This window comes from Centruroides vittatus, unplaced genomic scaffold (genome assembly GCF_030686945.1).
Source record: "Centruroides vittatus isolate TY-2023 unplaced genomic scaffold, ASM3068694v2 contig_393, whole genome shotgun sequence".
Lineage (NCBI taxonomy): Eukaryota > Metazoa > Arthropoda > Arachnida > Scorpiones > Buthidae > Centruroides > Centruroides vittatus.
In genome coordinates this window covers 1,516,334-1,541,026 of record NW_027122209.1, presented here as the reverse complement: position 1 = coordinate 1,541,026, position 24,693 = coordinate 1,516,334, and the positions used below count along the sequence as shown (strand labels likewise).

The following is a 24,693-nucleotide window of genomic DNA, read 5'->3' as shown; positions in this document are numbered from 1 at the left end:
GCCAAAAACGTCCACAAGAGAAGTCTGTAAATCTAGTAGCAGGATAGCCGTTTCTCCAAATTGTCTGCTGTCCAGATGGCAGACAATTTGGAGAAACGGCTATCCTGCTGTACTCAACTCATTGGTGCGCCTTTCTCAAATTACGTCAGCAGTGAGTAAGATCTTTCACTGCGTCATACAGGCATTCAAAGACCTCCAAACACGTCTGGCATGTTTGCCATCCGAAAACCTCCCAACAACAAGACAGTATAATGAAAATTCTGAACACAGTGTGCTTTTTTATAAGATACTGAGGTAGCAATTTTAAGGCGGTCTTTATTTTTCCTCCCTCTCTTTCCATCCTGAGGACTGGGTATACTAACATTTTTATTAAGTTCATTATGAGTTCGGCGAGGCCCGCAATGGGGTAACCGGATGATGAGGAGCGGGCTCGACGTATCTAGGACAGATTATCCCGAAAAATTCCTGAAGTTTTTGGCCCGTCTAGGTCCGATTCTGACTCCCCAAAACGAAAGACTGCAACCTTATCTGCTCGGCCATCTGGCTGTCAATGTAGTACTCTGGTGACGTTACCTGGCGCGTGCAATCGAACCACAACTGTAATTGTCGAGACAGCTGTTTGCCGAGTTTTGCAGTAATAGGACAATTCTGTCTGGGTGTGCAACTTTTTTCTCAACGAAACAAGGTCTATATAAAAAGGTCAGGGCACGCGTACTAAAGCCGCTTTTTGAGTCGCATGTTTAAAACAAACTTGTACAAGCAGTCAGTTTTAAACGACGTTAATTAAACCAATTTATGCAATTTTAGTTTAATTAATGTCATATAAAACTGACTGCTCGTACAAGTTTGTTTTAAACATGCGACTCAAAAAGGCCCAAAATGGCGGCTCCAGTACGCGTGTCCTGACTTTCCTATATAGACCTTGCAACGAACGTGTTTGAAAATTTTACGAAAAAATATAAAAATAGAGAAATAAATTTAACAAAATATATAGCAATATTATAAAAATTAAAACATCAATTATAAAAATTAATAGATTACAAATGATATCCATATTTCCTCCAAGGTAAAAAAAAAAAAAAAAGCACGTGACGGTCGCGAGACGGTTACTGGCTAAAGGTCGATATATGGTGTCATCCGATTGGGTGAGGTATTACAAAGTTTCGAGATTTAGACGAAATAATCGGCTGTAGTTATTCTCCGAATTTTGAAATGGGTGATTCGCAAACTCGAGGAAAGGTAATTCAGTTTTAATTGATCTTATTTATTTTATTAAACACTATCAATTTAACTGAAAATGAACTTGAAATAAAAGATTTACTGGAGTAGAGAATTGTCCTTGATAATTCTTTAATTAATTTCTGTCAATGCAGTTTTAAGGACGATTGATATAACCTATATTTTTGAACTCTCTTAAGTAATAGAGTACGTATATAATCATCTTACACGTAAGGACGTGCAGATAATTTTTCCAATCTATTACTTTTTTTAATTTTTTTAGCTAGAGATGGCGCTGTGTTGGCGCACGCTATACTACCACTTCGATTTGCTTGAAACATGTGACTGTCGAGGGTCTTTCGGAATGCACGGAAATAAAAATTTTCTTTTGTGACCAGAGATATTGACGATGGTGCATTTCATGAGGAATCTCGTTTCGTATTTTAAATGTCGAAACTATGGTAGTCTGTTTAAAATACATTGTGCCATTTCTACTTGTAAAAAAAGAATCGAATCACTTCTTGCTTTTTATATGCAAGTCTTAAAGCACGTAATATTATAGGGCACGTAGGACAGTCTTGTGTAAAATTCAAAAATATGAGTAATAGTTGTCCCTAAAATTTACATTTGAACCAAATTCTGAAGGAATAAATCTAATAAAGTGCACGTGCATGTCCGACATTTTCATAAAAACAAACATCCACCAATAAAAAATATGATGCAAGTATAAAAACTGAATTATCTTGTTTGGCACTTGACACTTTACACATTTACATAAGATGATAATCATTTTTATATGAATTTATTTTCCTTCTTCATTCTGATTAAATAATTAGAAAAAATTATTTAATTAGAAAATGAACAGGGAAATACTGTATTGAAAGCTTAATAATAATACATGTTTGCAAAAGTATTCCAAATATAATTAGGTTAGGAGTATTATTTATTTAGATTATCTCTTATCTCTAGTCAGCAAATTAGTGTAATAAACAAATCCATGTAATTAATTCCTTTGCATGTGTAGAACAATCACTCTTCCATTATAATTAGGGCTGTGGAGTCGTGTAAAAATCTACTGACTTCGACTTTGTCTTACCATCTGACTCCGACTAGGGGGGACTTGTTATCAAAATAGACCCAGAAATTCTAATGTCATCACGTGACCTCGGAATAAAATATTCAATAGAGTTATAATAAAGATAGAACATAAACTTTTTTATTCCAAAGCTAAAAGACTTCTCTAAGTAATGACACAGTCAATATATAAATTTGTATTCAATAATTTTTACTTTCCCAGCTGTTACATATAATGGAAGGAAAGTGTAGCAATCCGCCAAAAAATGACCTTGCCCAAATTTTTACATTTTTGGTCTCGCGACAACTTGAAATGTCGAGATATGCAAAAGATTCTGTATGTGTGGATGTGTGGGGGGACAATTTTGTTTACCCTGTTTGAAGCCTAATAACTTCTGTGGTTTTTAAATTGGAGTCAGATGGTTTAACACGGGAATTATTAAGCTTCAAAGTGGTCAAACTAAATCATGCCCGTATACACATTCTAACATCTGAACGGGTTTTACTGTACTATTATAAAATGACAAAAAGCTTAATTTCGACGGTAGAGACAAGTTTTGTTTTAAAAAAGATTGTGAATGCTAGTAACGAGTAAAATATTCATTAAGTTTGACTGCACTGGAGATATGGCACATGCCCCCTTCTATGTCTCCACCCTGTCGAACTTTAATTAAGAACCAAAATTTAATAGCATTAATGCCCCTTCATACATAAGCTACAGTGCCAAATTTTGTTTCTTAAACTTTACCCACTCAGATATTGTTTAATATTTCAGAACAGAGAATACAGAAATTAAACAAATTAGACACCAACACACGCATATGCAAATTTTTCCCCTTTAATTGACATTTTTTTGGGGTTTGGGGTTTGGGAGGTCTCCAAACATATAGATTTGCAAAATACTTGGAGGGCCAAATTTGACACGATTCCAATACTTTTCTGTTTTATATACATAACAAGTTGGGAAGTAAAAAGGAGTCTGAGTCGGCAGATTTTTTGACGACTCTGATTCATACTCTGACTAAAACACCAAAACTCCACAACTCTGACTACACGGCCTGGATAGAATACTAATGGAAATTTAATTTTTTTCCTTAAAAAAATATGAAATATAAGTAAAATTTGCTATTTGTAATGTTTTTCTTTCACAATGGATGTGAACAAATACAATATTGTGTAAATACATAATACAAAAAGATATTCAAGAAACTATTTTTTTTTTTTCCCCCACTGAACATACAGTGAAAAAAAAAAGAAAAAAAAATAGGTATATTAGTGATTATTGTACTTTTTCAACTCATACTAGTCCATTTATGAAATCTTGATTACGGTAGTTCTGTTGAATTCAAGACCTTATGATTAGTCTACAAGATGGAATAACAATCAGAAAAAAATCATTCAGGCCACATGTGTTGCAATTCTGCAACACACCTAAAAATTAAGAAAAAAATGTTTTTTAACAATGCAGACAAAATTATATTAAATGGCCATCATATTTGTGCTATTTTGTTCATAAAAAAGAGGATGGCCCAGGGTGATATTTTATGCATTTCTGTTGAGGTGCTTAATGTGTTAAGCATGTTTTCAGGTTTCTATACGGTTTCTTAAAACAAGTGTGATTATGTAAAAAACTTTTAGACCATAACAATCTAATTGAAGAGAACTGGAGTAATATAGCTGAAATGTATTTTAGGAGGGTTATAAAATAATAATAATAGTGGTTACTACTTATTGTTATAACTAGTGATATAATGAGTTAAATAACCTCAATGTGTGATAAGCCCTTAAATATAAATAGAACATAGTATAAAACCAAATAAATAACTAAGAGGGCAAGAAGTTAGTTACAATAAGCTTTGTGTGTTATGTTGTCTTTAGTATATTGTATCAGTCTGTCCAATTGTTGTCTAATGTTTTTTATTTGTGTTCCTAGTCTTTCTTGCCATGCAGGCTTATGATTTTCCTCAAAAAATATACCTGTAAACCCTAAATGTACAGAAACTGACATCAAGAATGCATAGATCAATCATTTCAAATTATTACAGTTTTATTTTAGATGTACTGTACATGAAACACAATAAAGTATGAACCCTTCATTCAATAACTATGTTATACATTCATAATTATTTTACAGTGGAGAGTCATGATATCGGGGATGTCAAGTAATCATTCCGACATTAAAAGCAATAATGGTGGTGTCAGAATTTTCATTATATACAGTTTTGGTATCAGTGCCAATGTCATTTTTACCAATAACAATATTTCAATTTTCAAACACACACTTGGCAATGCATTACAAATTTATTTCATTACTAATTATTCCAAAGTTTATTTCATTATAAACAGTTTGAAGGAATTATCACATTATATACACTTTAAAGCAACAGTGAAAGGAATTGTGATCTGTAATGAATGCACCACTAGTGCTGCATTCACCAAGGGAGAATGTGGCAGATTTTTCAAATGTGAGCCTGTGCCTAACTTATAAACATGGCCTTGTTAACCCAGGTAATGTCCAAGTGTGTCTCCTGCTGAGAACAACCACCATTTCTGTATATCTAAAGCCAGGTGTTTATAAATTAGCCATCTATAATGTGAAGCCCATACACTGCTTGTTGGTTCACTCTTGCTTCATTTCTCCCCTCAGACCTTACTGGCATGGGTTGTTCCATAAGCTCCTGCTGGCATTTCTTAATGGTTCATTGTAACTATTGAACTCTCGCCTCAACAAAGCAACCTCAATAATTGTAATTACTATTAACAATGTATTGAGATAGAAAAATAAGAGTTAGAAAGTTATATAAGATACAGGAAAAAACAAATGAATTAAAAAGTTTCTATGTACTTCAACATTGGCAGATGGCAGAATGTACTTCAACATTGTAGCCAGTGCCATAACTAGTGAGGTACCCCCTTTTCGATTAAGAACTCCATACAACTGCTTCGGAAACTTGAGAACGTCACACTCATGGATAACGAATACATGACGGTACTAGATTATAAGGCGTTATACCCATCCATTAAATTACCGCCATGTTTCTGTGAACTGAGAAATTTTCTATTCAATAACATCGAGAATCCATCGAAACATCATAAGGACATATTAGAATTGGCTCATTTAATTTCTCATACGTTATTCTTTGGCTTTGAAGGAAAGACATACTTACAGGAAAGTGGGGTTCCAATGGGTAGCCCCACTTCGCCTTTAATTTGTGAGCTGGTCCTACGTAAATTGGAAAACTACATCCTACCGTTCTTCCAGGAAGATATAGTGATTTACACAAGGTATGTGGAAAACATCTTCATTTTGTGGAAAAATAAACAGAATATAAACCTTGGTCAACGATAACTCCTATGGCCTCACACTGAAGCTAGAACAGGAAAGTGAGCGACAGGTTAATTTCCTTGATTTGGAGATTATATGCAGAGAGGGTCACATAGTAACAAAAGTATACCATAAGCCAATTTATCAACCTTACATCATTCCCAAGAATTCAGCGGACCCGGAACACCTAAAATTAACGGCTTTTAAATCATGGATAAAGAGAGCTCACACGCACTGTACTAGCATTTATGACACGTACAAAGAGTTAGATTACATACGCGAAATAACGATTCAACATGGGTACAGAAGACAAACTATAGATACCCTTATTAAGACCTACCAGCCACACAGCCGACGGATAAAGAAAAATGAGCAGAAAGAAAGGATTGTCCTTAATTACATACTGTTTTTAAACCAAGTTACTAAGAAAGTGGCCAGAAAAAGGAATATCCGCATAATTTATAGACGTAATCCCACGGTTTATAGACTTTTGAGAAATGACAAGGAAAGATATAGACATGACACCCTCACAGGGGTTTACTCCATACCGTTGAGAGATAATAGATTCAACTCTGATCTTGTGTACTTAGGGGCCACCATGAGGAATTTGAAAAAAAGGATCGAGGAACATAAATACGCAGCCAATAAAAACGTAGATAGTACGGTACTGGCGGCATTCGCCAAGGAGCAGGACGTGACAGTTTATTGGGACAAGGCGGAGATCATTAAACCCACCAGATCAGCACAGGATGTGAAACACATAGAAAAAATGGAGATACACAAGGCGCACCTCAGCAAACACTGCATAAATCATAGAGACTCCGACAGCTTAGCAACCGCCTGGAAGTCTTTCCATAAAACGGATATGACGTAATTTTGCATCCACGTACTAGCTGCTTCTCTTCATTCTTTCATATTTTGTTTTTAACGTTGAGTAATTTATACACCGGGACTGGAATTATTTAATTTTTCACGTTAGTGGTGACGTCATTATGAACGGAGTTGCGTTTTTCACTGAAACATTCGATCTTTTTTAAATTCGAATTTTGTTCGTTCTTTGTAATCTGTAACTGATGAAGATCGCTAAAAGTGATCGAAAACGTTTTTATGAAAATTTTAACAGTATGCTGGACAAATTAAGGCGTGAAATAGAGTTTATTCGCATATAGTTCCAGTAAGCATTTCTTATTATAGTGAGGTACAGTTGGTGCACAAGAATAAGGCTCAGGATGAAGTGCACTCTGAAATGGGATATCAAAAAAATTATCATCAGTATTATATTTTCATTTTCAAATTTTGCTACCATAAAGGCCAATTCCTTTAATCAAACACTTTAATCAAAAGTTAAAAATTAACCGTTTCTATCATTTGTTTTTATTTTTCCAGCTCTGTTATATATAACAGAGAGGAAGTATGGTGATCAGTCAAAAATGATTCCTTACAAGACTTACATCTTTGTATTCAGGGGACCTTGAAACATCAAGAAATGCAAAAACATTTGGGGTTTTTTTTCTGTATGTATGAATGTTAGCGTGTGGGGGGCACAAGTTTGTTCACTTCTTTGAAACCTAACTTCTGTACTTTTTGTTGAAAATTTCTAAAATTTTGCAGGGAGGTTTGTATATTAGAGGGATTGATGCTATTATATTTTGTTGGTTAAAGGTCACTTTAACCAACCTTTAATCCTCTTGACAGAGGATGAGGTGATAAAGGGGTGTTGTGTGCCATATCTTCAGAGGGAAACTTAAGATTTTATTTGTTATTAACATGTGCACTTTTTTATAAACTAATCCATACTCAAACTCAAAATTAAGTTTTTTACCATTTTATAATAATTAAAAATATAAAAAGTTTTTAAAAACAGATGGTACACCAAATGTTGCTGGGAAAGTTAAGCAACTCATTGCTGGGTTTTTTTAATATTTTGAAAAAAGGGGAGGAAGCCAAAAATAAGCACATGAAAAGCTAGTTATGGCAATTTCTAGAATGTCTTAAGTGTATATAAGTAGTACTACTGTGCAAATGGAATTATTTTCAATCCTTTGTATAAATCTGTTTAATTCATTTATTATTTCAATTTTTTCTGCCAGTTAGTAGTTTTACACCAACTACAAAAAATGCACAACAAAAGAAAATCCACAAAAAACTTGGAAATTTTGTTTTTTTCCTTGATTATGATATGAGAGCCAAGATGGTTAAGGTATCAGCCTACTGTTCTGAGGACTTGCAATTTAATCCATGGTAACTAACCCCAGAAATTTTTCATGGTTACCATCTGTTCCAGATATATTGACTGTCCATTGCCATCCTTCTACCTCTCATTATGAGACTGGCTGAACCCATGATGGGTATGATTAAAACAAGTGCCCATAGAACAGAGACAAAATTAAAAAAGAAAAGTGAACAGCTAAATAAAAATATAGTCATTTGCTTTGGAATTACAATTAGAGACACCAAATTCTTGCAGAAAAAGAAACCAGTTTAAAATGAGCAATTATTTATCACAATGTTGGGCTGCAATTTTTAATCATATGCTCCCCACCTCAAATCAGTAGTGTCTTGCCCCTGTACATCATACTTTTCCTGCTATGAATAGAGTTGTGCCAGTCATTTATCTAACTCCTTTCAAGAAAAAATTATTTAATTGAAATATTGAATTCTGGTTTTCACCGGAAGTTCATATGTAGTTAATTGGGGCTTCCTGCCCCAAGGATTCCATATCTGCTCTTATCTTTCATCTCTCTAACTCCATTCTTGAGATTAAGGAAGGACAGACAGCAGAAGATGGTGGAAATTTATAGGTGTACAATTTTTTCAAATTGCAGCCCAAAAAGAAAAGAAAAAAAAGAAACAACTTTTCATTTGCTTTTCAGAACATTTCCAAACAGTTAGCAACCCTAATTACAAGTCAGAAGTACATATGAATAAAACATCCAGAGACCTTACATTACAAGTCAGATAAAATTCTGGATGTAACATCTAGCTTCGGGTGATTTCTCTGATACAGATCTGAACATTCTGACGACAAGAAATCGAGCCTATTTATCCAGAGAGGAACTTGACCAGTTCCAAATGGCAGTAGAGCTATATCCAACAAACGAGCAAGTTAAACAAAGCAACGAAAACTACTTGCAGTCAACTGGATGCCCTCTTGCTTATATAGCATCTGAAATGTGTGTTAAAATATAATATAATATATATAATTAAAAATTAACACATAATATTAATAGATGTCTACTGCTGTTGACAGCTAGATATTTAACAATTCTATTCAATTATATATTCACATAGATATTATTCTATTGCATTGTAAAGTGTGAAGCGCGATAGGAATACACAGACACGTGGATTCAATTAAAACGAATTTAATTTCGCGATTAATAATATATACAAATAAGTTCTTTTTGGATTCCCTCAGTCCAATTTCTCTTATTGTCCGATTGTAACAATAACCCAAGTAGCTTACCTTCTTGGCAACTACTTGCCCGACAATACTAATAAAACCCGCGCGATTCTTAACTAACTTAAACCTAAAAGGATAGAAAAGTATAAAAGTAGGAAGTGAGAAGAATTGATAGGACAGTGGGGTACCCTTGTTCTCGCTGAACTCCGATGCCGGCTGGTGGTTTATTCTCCGTGTCTCTGGGTTCGTCAACGTTTCAAATATCTCTACTATAATTTCCTTTCGGGGTCTCTGATTCGAAAATCCAGATCCTCACCTCACGGCTCTCCATTCGGCCCTCGTAGAATTCCGTCTCACGAGCTCGCCGTTCTCGTCCGTGCTTCTTCTTGTCCGGCCGGGGAAAAAGTGACCCTTCGTGACCCAGATTTTACTCGTCCTCCACTCGAACTCTTTGTTCCACACGACCCCCTGGTGGGTGGGGAGTGGGAAGCCCGCGTTCCCAGAAGCCAGAACAATGGACAAAGGAAGTTAGAAAGAAGGGTTAAGAAGGAGAGAAAATTATTAAAACTAATTAAATCTAAAATACATGTACAAAAATATGGCGTACAGCCACATACGCCCCCATCGGAAAGGCTCAAAGTCCATGATGGAGTTTGTAGTAGTCTACTCTCCTTTTTCGAAGGTGGTATCGACTCTCCCTTGCGGGAACAGCTTGATGCCCGTCATCCGATTCAAGGGGATTCTCTGGTGATGCATCGTCTTCTTGTCGCCTGATTGATGTCATCGGCTGTCTCCTGTACTGTAATGCAATCTCATCACCTCCATCATCATCGGTTATATTCGGGGAGTCATTGTTGTTGGGTCGGTAATGGTGTTGACCCTTATATACAGCATATGAATAATATGGTTTCAGACGATTGAAATGCACAGTACAATTTTTTCTTCCATCACTACCACCCAACTCTGCGGTTACTGGACCTAAAATTCTCGTAATACGGAAAGGACCCGAATACTTAGGGGAAAATTTCCCGAACTTCCTACTCTGGTGCTTGCATAACAGCCACACTCTCTCACCAGCACTAAAGTTACGCCCTTTCCTTTTTGTATTGCACCGCTGACATGTCCTACACACCCTCACTACCGATCGGACTATCGATTGTAGGCCCCGTATGTAGTAATGCCTGCCAACAGTATTACAAGACTTCTCTATGCCCAAGTGCCCCCCAAGGCCAGACTCATGGAACGCTCTAACAACCTCCTCACCCATTTTCTGACCTACACATATCCGCTTCCAGTTATAAAGTCCATCTCTTCCTGGTTTAACGTGGACTAACACACCTCCTTCCAACTGGAATTCTGGCTGGACACCCTTTCCGGCAAGACCCTGATGCATGTTCCTTTGAGCTTTCGCAAGACCTAGTTTCATTTTTTTTAAAAAATCGTCCTCCATTTGTGATTCTACTACTCTATGGTGGAAACTGGGACTATGCATAAAAAGATCGGTGTTTTTCAAATCTTCGACCCCCTCCGAAGACAAACCGGGATACTTATCGAGGACGCGAGTCACCTGATTTTCGTCATTAGCTTTTGTAGTTCCTGGGGTTATGGCGGTGTCAATCGGAGTACAACTTAAGCAATCGAAATACATGATCGATGGGCGAGGACTATGGTTCAACACTCTAGCTTCACGGTTTATGAATGTACATCCATCAATTATCAATGACGGGACTAAATTGATAACATCCATCCCCAAAATCCCTTGGTATTCTAGCCTATCCGGGAATTCCATACAACAAAGGGAAGCAGGTATTATCGCATCCTTGTAGCTTATGGATCCCTCTAGGACTTCCTTACATGTGGAGATCGTGCCGTTGATACCTCTGATATGGGTGATCTCACCCCTTCTTGAACTTTGGAAAGACTTAGCTATTTTCGAGTTTCGAGTCAGCGCTATATCAACTAAAGACCTTTCTGCACCAGAGTCAATTAAGAACTTAATCTCTATCCCTGCTACCCTGCCACTTATTAACGGGAGTCCCCTCTCCGAAGGTGAAAATTCGGTCAATTTAAATGTGAGGATGGGAACGCGACACTGACCCTGATCGGGTTCCCGGGCTGGTTTCAATTCCGAACTTTTTCTTTTGGGGCATTTCCGAGCCAAGTGATTTGGGCTATTGCAAATGAAACAAAGTCTGCCGTTAACATTAGGCGACATAATAGTCTGGGTCGGGTTTTCGGCCATCTTGGAAACTATTTCGAACAGGGTCTTCAACCCTTTTTCTAAACTAGCCAACCGATCCTCATCTTTTGGAGTCTTGTCAGGGTTTACTTCAGGACTAGTACATTCAGCACCCACTTCGCTTTGGGAGTTATAACAGACCGTTTTGAGGTCTCTAGGATTACTACATTCCTTTTCTAGCTCTTCCTCCCTTTCAGCGCATTCGAAAGCTTTCTCTAAGGTAGCAGGTTCCCTGCGACATACGTGACTTCGGATACTTATGTCTAATCCCCTGATGAACCTCTCCTTGATAATCTCATCTTTGAATGTCACGATATTTGGGTTACTCCGGATAGCCCTAGACATTATGGTTTTAGTCCTAATGATATACTCACTGACTAATTCCTTTCCTCCTTGCCTCAAATTTAGTAATTGATCGAGTAAGCCCCTTCCTTTCCCTTCGTGCTTCTGGAAACATTTAATTAGATCTTGCTCAATTTCCTTAAACGTTGGTGCAGGCGATTGCTCCAATAAACAAAAGAAAGTGTTTAATGGTTCACCCTTTAGTTTAGCTTGCAACGCAGCCACCTTAACCTCGTCCCCCCATTGGGCTAACTTAGCCACATTATCAATGGTTCTAAATAGTTGATTTATATTTACCGTGTCGTTAGGCGAATTCGAGAAAGTGGGGATCATCCCTAAGAATCCAGTAACCACGAGTGGGGGGTTCTCACTGTGGCTTTCTGCCACCAAACTCATACTGGGAGTACCTTTGTCCTCCATATAACTTACAACGATGGCTGATAATCAGTACAGCTATACAGAGAATTGGATCAACGAGGAGGGAATCCTGTCGCGGACGCCAATGTAAAGTGTGAAGCGCGATAGGAATACACAGACACGTGGATTCAATTAAAACGAATTTAATTTCGCGATTAATAATATATACAAATAAGTTCTTTTTGGATTCCCTCAGTCCAATTTCTCTTATTGTCCGATTGTAACAATAACCCAAGTAGCTTACCTTCTTGGCAACTACTTGCCCGACAATACTAATAAAACCCGCGCGATTCTTAACTAACTTAAACCTAAAAGGATAGAAAAGTATAAAAGTAGGAAGTGAGAAGAATTGATAGGACAGTGGGGTACCCTTGTTCTCGCTGAACTCCGATGACGGCTGGTGGTTTATTCTCCGTGTCTCTGGGTTCGTCAACGTTTCAAATATCTCTACTATAATTTCCTTTCGGGGTCTTTGATTCGAAAATCCAGATCCTCACCTCACGGCTCTCCATTCGGCCCTCGTAGAATTCCGTCTCACGAGCTCGCCGTTCTCGTCCGTGCTTCTTCTTGTCCGGCCGGGGAAAAAGTGACCCTTCGTGACCCAGATTTTACTCGTCCTCCACTCGAACTCTTTGTTCCACACGACCCCTTGGTGGGTGGGGAGTGGGAAGCCCGCGTTCCCAGAAGCCAGAACAATGGACAAAGGAAGTTAGAAAGAAGGGTTAAGAAGGAGAGAAAATTATTAAAACTAATTAAATCTAAAATACATGTACAAAAATATGGCGTACAGCCACAGCATTATAAATGTTAAACACAATCATAAAACTTGCATATGAATTTAATAAATTATTTCTTCTGATATAGCCTTAATCCTTCCAGTTAATTTCTTTTACGTTTGTTCTAACGTTTTCGGCCCACCCTGGGCCATCTTCAGGAATATAATGAATGAACGTGTAGAATTAGAACGTATACATCGAATGCCTTCCGATTCAAATTACTGTGAAACGGTTAAATTTGTTGAAGGAACATTCTCTCGTGCTATGACGATAAGGCACGTGAGAAAATCTCGGTGAAAATTTACTACATAATCGTTAAAATGAATGCTTTACGACTCAAATATCTTGTGATTTCCCTTCATAGCAGTATTTCCACGCTTGTGAAATGCTAGCCGCATCTTTATAGTTAACGCATGTGTTTTTCAATCCAGCCTTGTAAATTTCTAGTGTTTCCATTATTCTAAGCTGGTCTGTGCGGTGGGTGAGTCTTATGATACGAGCATTTCCTAGATCCGCAGTGATACCAGGTTCCGTAGTTGCCCGCGCCAGGGCGGTGGTATATTTGCGTTTCTCTATGTCGTACCGGTGTTCCTTCAACCGTTGTTGCAGGGAGCGTTTGGTAGAGCCTACATAGACCATGTTATTATTAAATCTGCTGTCCCACATAGGGATCTCATACACTCCTGGAGCGTGATTTAAGTCTATTGGGTCCTTTCCATTGCGGAGTAGGTCATATACCGATGGTGGCCTACAATATGCCATCTTGGTTTTTGTGATGTTTGAAATTTGTCTATATATTCCATCAAGGTGGCTGTTATAAGTTACAACTTTCCTCCTTATGTTGTTATCCTCCGGCCCCACCACTTCTGCGTGCCTGTTGTTTTTGTTCCCCTGCGCGCACGTGCGTGCGATGTTATATATTAGGTTCTTGCTGTACCCATGCATAGTTGCCATTTGTTGTATGTGTCTGAGTTCCGTTAAGGTATCCTCATACTTCGAATTATGCGTGAATGCACGTTTTGTTAAGGCTCGGAAGGCCGCGATTTTGTATGTATACGGATCTTCCGAGTTGGAGGGGATGAATAACGGTACGTAACAATCTTTGTAGAAGACCTTAAACAAGATTTCATTGTTATGTATTTGTAGTTGTAAGTCGAGGAAATGTGCCGATGAGTCGCTTTTTTGGTCTAGTTTGAGGGATAAGCCATATGGGTTATTGTTTATTGTGTTTAGGAACCTATTAATGTCAGGTTCATCCTTCCATATGATGATGATATCATCGACATATCGCTTATAAAGTAGGATGTTGGAACCGAAGGCCGGAATGACTTTATGTTCAAGTTTCCTTATTACCAGTTCACATAGGTCTCCGGATAGGGGGCTGCCCATTGGAACCCCTCGTTTTTGTAGGTAAGTCTTATTACCAAACCGGAAGAATGATGAATAGCAGAGTATGTCCGTGAGTTCTAAGATTTGTTTGCGGTGTGCTGAGGTACCTGCCTGGTTAAGCAAAATGTCCCTTAACTCGCAGAAGCAAGGTTGTATTTTTATAGAAGGGTATAGGGCTTTGAAATCTAGGATAGTGATGCATGTAGTGCCCGTGGGGTTGATTGCCCTCAATGCGTCGATTAGTTCTAAAGAGTTCTTAATGGTCCAGGGGTACGCGTTCATGCGCTCATGTATGATTTTGTGTACCGCCATTTCTAATGGTTTGGTAGGCGAATTCGCTTTATCTAATATCGGTCTAAGGGAAGGGGTCTCCTTGTGGGTTTTGGCAAAGGCAAAGAGCCTAGGGATGGCCGGAGAAGCAACTACCGCGTTACGCAATCCCCATTCCTTAGCAAAATTGGTTTGTGTGAGACGCTTCACTCTTGCTTGCAGTCTTTGTAGGAATCCGTCATCAATATTTTCACATTCCGTGTCATTAATGTATTTTTGCATCATGGAGTTATATGTGGGTCTCTTCATTAGAACAATAGATTTGCTTTTGTCCGCTTTGAGGACTACAATATTCTTATCCTTTAACCATTTTCTTGATTTATGTACTAATTTCCAGAAACCATTATCTGGGTTTCTATTGTTGGTTTTACTTATCTGGATTGCAGTTTTCCATCTGTAATACTCTTTGTGGACGTCCGGCAGTCCCGTTATGAGGTATTCTACTTCTGGCATCACCCTCTCAGGTTGTATAAGCCGATCCTTAGGAGCGTACATGGGCCCATGTTCTAGCGCATTGATGAGGTAATGTGGTGGGGAGATGTTGTCCCAGCATATCAGTGCGATGTTATGTAACGGTTCTTTATGAGTTTGTTGACTAGTTATCCACTCTATCTTCTTTCGATACTTCTCGGACAGTTTCTTTTGTAGGATTTCTTGGTATCTGGTCACTCTCTGGTTGAGATCTTGTAGTAATGTGGGATTATCTTCTATTGTTCTAATGAAGAGACCCACATATAACTCCATGATGCAAAAATACATTAATGACACGGAATGTGAAAATATTGATGACGGATTCCTACAAAGACTGCAAGCAAGAGTGAAGCGTCTCACACAAACCAATTTTGCTAAGGAATGGGGATTGCGTAACGCGGTAGTTGCTTCTCCGGCCATCCCTAGGCTCTTTGCCTTTGCCAAAACCCACAAGGAGACCCCTTCCCTTAGACCGATATTAGATAAAGCGAATTCGCCTACCAAACCATTAGAAATGGCGGTACACAAAATCATACATGAGCGCATGAACGCGTACCCCTGGACCATTAAGAACTCTTTAGAACTAATCGACGCATTGAGGGCAATCAACCCCACGGGCACTACATGCATCACTATCCTAGATTTCAAAGCCCTATACCCTTCTATAAAAATACAACCTTGCTTCTGCAAGTTAGGGGACATTTTGCTTAACCAGGCAGGTACCTCAGCACACCGCAAACAAATCTTAGAACTCACGGACATACTCTGCTATTCATCATTCTTCCGGTTTGGTAATAAGACTTACCTACAAAAACGAGGGGTTCCAATGGGCAGCCCCCTATCCGGAGACCTATGTGAACTGGTAATAAGGAAACTTGAACATAAAGTCATTCCGGCCTTCGGTTCCAACATCCTACTTTATAAGCGATATGTCGATGATATCATCATCATATGGAAGGATGAACCTGACATTAATAGGTTCCTAAACACAATAAACAATAACCCATATGGCTTATCCCTCAAACTAGACCAAAAAAGCGACTCATCGGCACATTTCCTCGACTTACAACTACAAATACATAACAATGAAATCTTGTTTAAGGTCTTCTACAAAGATTGTTACGTACCGTTATTCATCCCCTCCAACTCGGAAGATCCGTATACATACAAAATCGCGGCCTTCCGAGCCTTAACAAAACGTGCATTCACGCATAATTCGAAGTATGAGGATACCTTAACGGAACTCAGACACATACAACAAATGGCAACTATGCATGGGTACAGCAAGAACCTAATATATAACATCGCACGCACGTGAGCGCAGGGGAACAAAAACAACAGGCACGCAGAAGTGGTGGGGCCGGAGGATAACAACATAAGGAGGAAAGTTGTAACTTATAACAGCCACCTTGATGGAATATATAGACAAATTTCAAACATCACAAAAACCAAGATGGCATATTGTAGGCCACCATCGGTATATGACCTACTCCGCAATGGAAAGGACCCAATAGACTTAAATCACGCTCCAGGAGTGTATGAGATCCCTATGTGGGACAGCAGATTTAATAATAACATGGTCTATGTAGGCTCTACCAAACGCTCCCTGCAACAACGGTTGAAGGAACACCGGTACGACATAGAGAAACGCAAATATACCACCGCCCTGGCGCGGGCAACTACGGAACCTGGTATCACTGCGGATCTAGGAAATGCTCGTATCATAAGACTCACCCACCGCACAGACCAGCTTAGAATAATGGAAACACTAGAAATTTACAAGGCTGGATTGAAAAACACATGCGTTAACTATAAAGATGCGGCTAGCATTTCACAAGCGTGGAAATACTGCTATGAAGGGAAATCACAAGATATTTGAGTCGTAAAGCATTCATTTTAACGATTATGTAGTAAATTTTCACCGAGATTTTCTCACGTGCCTTATCGTCATAGCACGAGAGAATGTTCCTTCAACAAATTTAACCGTTTCACAGTAATTTGAATCGGAAGGCATTCGATGTATACGTTCTAATTCTACACGTTCATTCATTATATTCCTGAAGATGGCCCAGGGTGGGCCGAAAACGTTAGAACAAACGTAAAAGAAATTAACTGGAAGGATTAAGGCTATATCAGAAGAAGTACATTCATCCAGTACGTTTGATTGATGTGAGTTGGAATTAATAAATTATTATTTCAGGGTATTATAACATACAGTATTTGTACCACCCTTGCTCCTATCAAAAGCATATTTTTATTTTCATCTTGTGCACTTATTTGATGTTTATTCCATACATGGCTTTATCTTGTGTCTTGACAATCTTTAAATTTTTCATCTAAACCTGGTAAATTATAAGAAATGAGTTATATTGAACAGAACCTGGTAAAACCTGGTCTGTTTCATATAACTCATTTCTTATATTGAATCTCTTTCTTAAAAGGTGTCAGATCTTTTACCATTTTTTAGAAACATAACTGATGCTTTTTTTTTTATCACTTGACATTTTCCTAGTTCATTTTTACTACTAATCAATTGGAAAAGTATGTTGTGATTGAACACAATAGCAATTTAAAATGAATATACTACCCCTGAACAAAAGTATGGAATATTTTGTAATTGCTGCAGAAAAATTATTTTAATCCTTCAATAATATTTTTGTGAGTTTGATTTATTTAACTTTTAATAATTGGCAAATATAATAGACTTATTAGAGTATTTACATACCAAACATCACAGTGACATTTGCAGAAATTACAAATTTACAGTATTTTAAACAAGGTACAAGTCAAATAAAAGTATGGAATATTTTAATGATTATTATAATAAAAATTATTATATTGAAAAATATTGGATTTTAATAATAATTATCCTGATGTTCCTAATGATAAATATTGTAAAAAATATATTTAGAAAAATGTTAGCAGTTGTCTAACATATGTTGCCTTTTAAAATTGATTATTACTAAGCATCATAAAAATAATATATTTTATGTAATTTTTTATAACAGGCTAAATAAGGAAAAAATCCAAAAATGCCTTGACAAAAGAATAAAATATTGTCAGATACTCAAAATAAATCTTGAATTAAATGTTTACAGACTGATAGACTGGTCAATTTAAGTTTTGGAAAAAAAATCTTTAATGATATTAAAGGATTACATAAATGCAATCACTTTAGTCTATCTGCAGTGGAGACACAAACAGATTATCTTCATTTTTAAAGATATGAATACCAGCAGATAAGATGAAGATGATAGTTAAATCATAAAAAATGGCCCCCAAATCTAGGGTTATTTTATAGGACAGATACAAAAAAAATTAATTGAAATTTATATAAGTTAAAGCCATTATAAAAAGACAGACAAACCGTAATTATTTACTAGAAGAGATTAGGGTATGTGCACAAAATAGAATAGCCCATAGGATGTTTTTGTGAATAGTCAAGGTCATTACCCGAATGCCGAATCAGTGCGAATGTTTGCAACGATCGCAAGGCAGTGCTGCCAGATGCAAGAAAATAAAATTTGTTCATTCGAAAAATTACAAATAGGACATAATTCCGTATACACTATACAGTATTATTATTCAGATGATTTCTGATCTCAACAAAAATTTATACCTCGTTTTATCTGAAGGTCATCTTATCCGCCGAGATATATGGTAATTTGAAATATTACTAACATACTAAATAATTCCTGATGATCTTTATGCATAAGGTGAAATAGTTTGTTAAAATGGCTTCAAATAAAAATAATTATTGGATGTTTTACAATGAATGCACAATTTTTGCCTCATTTTACATTGACTCAAAATCCTTCTTGCTAAAGATGCTAGTTTAGTTTAGTAGAAACATTTTTGCTATATTATGCCTGTACTCTTTTAGTATGTTCTTAAGAGTGCTTTTTTATTCCAATATTGTATAAGGTTTAAATTTTTGTTTTTTCAAGAGGACTAAGATATAACCTATCATTATATCAAAGCTTTGTAAAAGTTTTGAATATGTAACTGGTAGCCTGATTACAGACAGATACTCTCTAGCTTTCTAATTGAATAACTATCATGATAACTTTTGAAAATAAATCTATATATGTGTAAAACATTATTTTTCTGAAAAAATAATCTGCAACTCCTCAGTCTTAGACTACACTAGAGCAACAAAGAGAATTTGTAAGAACAGCCTAAAAGATTGTGTAAGCTGCTCACTTTTAGAGTGGTAATCAGTAGTTTTTACTAAGGATGCACCGATAAGCAAAATGGCCGATTACCGATTAATCGGTCACGCATTATCAGCCGATACCGATTAATCGGCCGATTAGTGTTAATAATTTATTCTATTAATAGGTAATTATATTATGATTATTATTGCATGAAATTATATATTCTTAATAAAAATATAAAATTTCATATGATAAAAATAATTTTATAACAATTTGTTATAAAAATAATTTTCAATATGAAGCTATTTTTTTTCTTTTTCAGATCTATGTATTAAATTAAAATGATAATTTATTATTTTGGAAAACTTTTTAATTTTAATCAATAGCCGAATCCAAATCTCTCATGGCTTCCAGTATTGTTTGGAAATTTTTTAGGAAAGATAAAAACAAGATGATTTCAATTTGTGCCAGGCTTCTATATCAAGAGGTGGAAAAAATGCTAAAACTTTTACTACTAAAAACCATGATAAATCATCTGAAAAAATGTTATCATGAAAACTTTTTAAAATAAACTTAAAAGATGAAAAGAGAAAGTTCCGAAACGAAAGAAGCTGGATGTTTATCAGTAACAACGGAAACTCATATCCAAAGACAAACTACTTTAACTCAATTAATAGAGAATAAAAAATTTTGGGATATAAATGATCGATGATCCAAAGAAGTTCATTACTTGATTGGAGAAATGATAAGTGTAGATATACAGTCATACTCTGTTGTGTCTGATTTAGGATTTCAAAGATTAGTAAAAAAAAATCGTTCCTAATTACAATATTCCCAACAAAAAATGTGTTTCTGAAAATATCACTCCTGATATATTTCAAAAAGTTCAGTCAAAAATTCAGAACTCAATTCATTTAAATAAGAGATAGCTTTGAATAGGTTATATTATACCTTATAATAAGTATTGATAAAAGAAATAATTTAACTTAAAATTCTTTTAATATTCAGTTCGTCATGTGATATATGATAAATATATAACAGAAATTTATTATTTTTTATTACTTGCCTTATACGTGACATTCTAACAAAAATACTAAAATGCAAAATTGGCTGATTAATCAGAGAAATGGCCAATAAGGCCGATTACCGATTAATTGGTGCATCCTTAGTTTTTACCATTTGCCTTCTTTGTAATCTTTTTTAAAATTTCCTGCTTTTCTTTCCACAAGAAAAATACAATTTTGGATCAAAATGCACACAAGTGACGTCGAGGCAATTCTTGATATTAATGTTCAGTCCAACTATGGTTTGACCAATCAGATTACACTCTCATCACTGCCGGGAATCTGCATTCGACCAGAAATTTTTAAAAGCCATTCGGAAAATGCACTGTTTGTACTTCAGCCAGTTGTACGTCTCTAAGGGAAAATTATAAATGGTGGTACATTTCAATATCATATGGAAAATTGAGACTACAAAGAAAGCTCTCAATGCTACAAAAACACTCTCCTTTCTTATACATTATGGATATCTCCCAATAAAATATTAGATAAAGTACTGAATATAACTTCCTCCAAAAACTGGAACAGTATATATAGATTCGAACATACACCTAAGCACTAATTTTCCAGCAAATAAACGTAAACGAACTTACACTTCAAACATTTTCGGCCACCAATTTATTGGCCGCCTTCAGGAAAACAAGTTCTATTAGATAAAGTAAAAAATCAGACTGTAATGAAGAACACAAGTTTTCAATATAATAAAAATCACTTTGGAAGTTTGCTTCTCTTGATAATTTTTTGCAAATGTAGTGCTACATAAATTTTTAGTGAGTTCTAATGTATTGTCTTTTTTCCCCACTCTCAGCTTAAATAATAATTTATTTCATTACTTTAGCCAAGATATATCATATTCAAATAATCTTGGCTAAAGTAATGAAATAAATTATTATTAAATTGGCCTCTTAGCAACAGAAAATGATTTTACGTTATTATGGGATAGATGAAAATTCTATATTTATCACAGAACATCCAAGAATTATTTTTGGTTTAAACCGTTTTAATAAACAAAAAAAGAAACTTAATAAAATTTTGCATGCTCTCTAATACATTAATGAAGATTCAAATAACAATTTGAAATATTATTAAAGAAAATAATTGATCTGATTCCATTTTAATTTTTGTACTCTTCAAAAATTTGCCTGAAGATACTATCATTGCAGATGGAAAGTAATTAAATTATATTTTTGTATTTTATATTCTTTGATTAATTTTTATTGTTGTCAAGATTGAATAAATTGTTAATTATTAACATGACAAATTCATATAAAAAAAAATTTTTAAAGTAATGCTTGTAACAAAACTATAACATTAGTTAATTTTTCTACTGTGAATTTAAAGTATATTGTAAAAATACTTTTTAACTTTAGATTATAACAATTAGAGAATAAATTTTTAAGATATTTTTAAAAATTTTGTAAATAGGTAATAAAATGTAAAGCAGCCGTTGCTTGGGAGCCAAAAAAAGATCTGGTGATTGAAACCGTAGAAGTTGCACCGCCCAGGAAGGGAGAGGTCAGAATCAAGGTAAGAACTAAATTATGAAGGTTGTCTTTAATTGTGATGTATTTTTTAATTAAAATTTTTACATTTGAAGATACTGGCCAGTGCATTTTGTCACACAGATGCTTACACGTTAGACGGTTTGGATCCAGAAGGAGTGTTTCCGTGCATTTTGGGACACGAAGGAGCAGGAATTGTGGAGAGTGTCGGCGATGGCGTTAATTCCGTTAAGCCCGGTCTGTACGCTTTTTAATAGAATCTATTTTACATTTCAAAAATGTTAATGTCTTAGCATTTTTGTAGGTGACCTCGTCATTCCTCTTTACATTCCTCAATGTAATGATTGCAAATTTTGCAAAAGTTCAAAAACAAATCTGTGCAGTAAAATTAGGTAAAATTATTTCTAATAATTTGATAATAATATAAATATCAAATTTTCAAGATTCCAAAAATGATTTTTTAAAATTTGTTTTACTCATTTTGATATGCTATATACAAATGAATAATTTTTAATTGTAACTTTTGTGTAATTCATTTTATTTTGTAAGATTAAATGAAATGATTTGATATCAACAGAAATTAGAAAAATTTTTAAATATGGATGATAATTTCATAGGGATACTCAGGGCAAAGGGGTTATGCCAGATGGTACATCACGTTTCTCCTGCAATGGTAAGCCAGTTTACCATTTCATGGGAACCAGTACGTTTAGCGAATATACCGTTGTGGCTGAAATTTCCGTTGCCAAGGTAAAATTTATAAGAAATTTTCCTCCGAAACTTTTCGGAACTATTATTTAAGTTTCAATTCTAACTTGGTCAGGTAAATCCTTCTGCTCCACCAAACAAGATATGCTTATTGGGATGTGGCATTTCTACCGGTTACGGTGCCGCTCTAAACACTGCCAACGTCGAGAAGGGTTCCACTGTTGCAATATGGGGACTCGGAACTGTCGGACTGGCCGTGGCCATGGGATGTCGCGAGAGAGGAGCCAAGCGTATCATTGGAATTGACGTCGACCCAAGTAAACTTGCCTTAGGTGATCAAAATTAACAATTTTTCTTACACATTCTTATGTAATTTGGATCGATGATATAAGATTTTATATAACAAGGGGAAAAGTTTGGCTGTACTGAATTTGTTAATCCTAAAGAATTAACAAAACCGACCAAAGATGCATTAATTGAAATGACAGACGGAGGCTTGGATTACACATTTGAATGCATCGGTAATGTTAACACAATGGTATGTGTTTCTATTGTCATTTTTTAGTATTTTTTCCCACGTGGTAAATGTTATGGAAACTTACAATTGCCCACATGGTATGTTATGAATATAATACTAAAAATTCCTTTTCAGAGAGAGGCTCTCGAATCCTGCCACAAAGGATGGGGTACGTCCATTATCATTGGAGTGGCTGGTGCAGGAGAAACCATATCTACTCGTCCCTTTCAGCTAGTCACCGGACGCATCTGGAAAGGATCTGCCTTTGGAGGTTAATATCTTCTATTATTATTTTGTTGTTATATTATTATTCTATTAATAGCTTAATTATCTAAATATATCAAAAATAAGGTTGGAAGAGTAGAGAAAGTGTGCCAAAATTAGTCAACCGGTACATGGATGGAAAGTTGGCAGTAGACGAATTTGTCACTCACGAAGTCAAACTGGATAACATTAACGAAGCAGTCTCTCTTTTGCATTCAAAAAAATCGTAAGTTTTCCTTTTTTTTTTAGTTTAGCTTCCAAAATAATTTTTTGTAATTTTTTAATGTCTCTTTCAGATTGAGAACAGTTATAACTTTTTGAATGACTGGAGAGAACTGATGTATTTTTGATACTTTTTTAGAATAAAACTTTTCAAGTATATTACTATGCAGAATGTCGTCTGTGGTGGTTTGATAAAATCCATGGAATTGAAAATTTCCATCTTTAAATGTTGAATAAATATGAATTTCAATATCTATTGACACTCAAGAAAATAAATTTATGAAGCATAAACTATAAGAATTTTTTTCAACAGACTAGCATATTGATGCAGTATTGTTTATTTTATTTATAATAAGCAACATCGAAATAAGTTTTGACTTGAAATTATTTCATTTAATATGATGCAAAATACCCATGTGTCCAAACCTTAAACACAATTGTTAGTGGTGAGGGCTAGAAAAAGTCTTAGTGACGAGCCAGCCATGACGTGAATGCTGGATTGCAGTTCAAGATGGACCTATTCCATACTGAGGGGTCTCTGCCTGGGTATTTGTAAGTACTTTCCATCCATCCGGCTGCTGTATGCATCTTTTTTGCCAAAGACATACTTTAGGATTTTATAAATTAAAGTCTGTTGTGTACTACCCTCTGTTAGATGTCGAGTAATACAGTTCTTGCCATATTTGTCTGCATTTGTGTACAGTTCTATCTGTGTACAAATGTCCATCCTTAAGTTTTGGACATGTGGTTTTTGTATTAAAATACACAACAGTAAACACTGGAACTATATATATATATATATATATATATATATATATATGACTCTCATCTAAATGTCAAATTTCCAGCAACACTCAAATTCAACATTTAAACATTTTCAGAACAGTTATTTTCATTTGACGTTTCTTGATATTAGCCTATTAAGGAGTGGCCAAAAATATTTGAATGTTGAATTTTGAGTGTGTTGCTGGAAATTTGATGTTTAGGTGAAAATCTATTGATGATCTCATAATAATAAATATTATGATACACACAATTTCTCTCTTGGTATTACCAGAAATCCTCATTAAAATTCGGGACAAAATAATCAACATTTACATATTTCTGTACAATACACCAAATGCCACGTAACTGACATAATTTATTAATCAAACGGAATACGGCTAAGATTAATGAAAATAGCATTCTGTATACATAATTTATATTATTATAGTAATTATTATTAACTGCAGGTAAATTGCATTTGTCTAGTGAGAACCTCACAGGTTGCCAAATAAA

The 24,693-nt window shown here is 35.5% G+C and overlaps 1 protein-coding gene across 1 annotated transcript; it reads left to right on the top strand.

Moving 5' to 3' along the window:
- Nucleotides 1-1,091: 1,091 nt before the first annotated feature.
- Fdh (alcohol dehydrogenase class-3 Fdh) lies at nucleotides 1,092-23,587 on the top strand. The gene is made up of 10 exons (XM_067271290.1): nucleotides 1,092-1,239; nucleotides 21,628-21,729; nucleotides 21,800-21,941; nucleotides 22,009-22,096; nucleotides 22,322-22,454; nucleotides 22,528-22,744; nucleotides 22,820-22,950; nucleotides 23,065-23,200; nucleotides 23,281-23,419; nucleotides 23,490-23,587. The coding sequence occupies exons 1-10, from the start codon at nucleotides 1,213-1,215 to the stop codon at nucleotides 23,512-23,514; spliced, it is 1,140 nt and encodes a 379-aa protein (XP_067127391.1). The 5' UTR covers nucleotides 1,092-1,212; the 3' UTR covers nucleotides 23,515-23,587.
- Nucleotides 23,588-24,693: the final 1,106 nt, after the last annotated feature.

Excerpts from the sequence above, each read along its gene's own strand:
- Fdh (XM_067271290.1), top strand. The coding sequence starts at position 1,213 with ATGGGTGATTCGCAAACTCGAGGAAAG. Across the intron at positions 22,455-22,527 it reads CTGAAATTTCCGTTGCCAAG|GTAAATCCTTCTGCTCCACC; the intron begins GTAAAATTTATA and ends TAACTTGGTCAG. Across the intron at positions 23,201-23,280 it reads GAAAGGATCTGCCTTTGGAG|GTTGGAAGAGTAGAGAAAGT; the intron begins GTTAATATCTTC and ends ATCAAAAATAAG.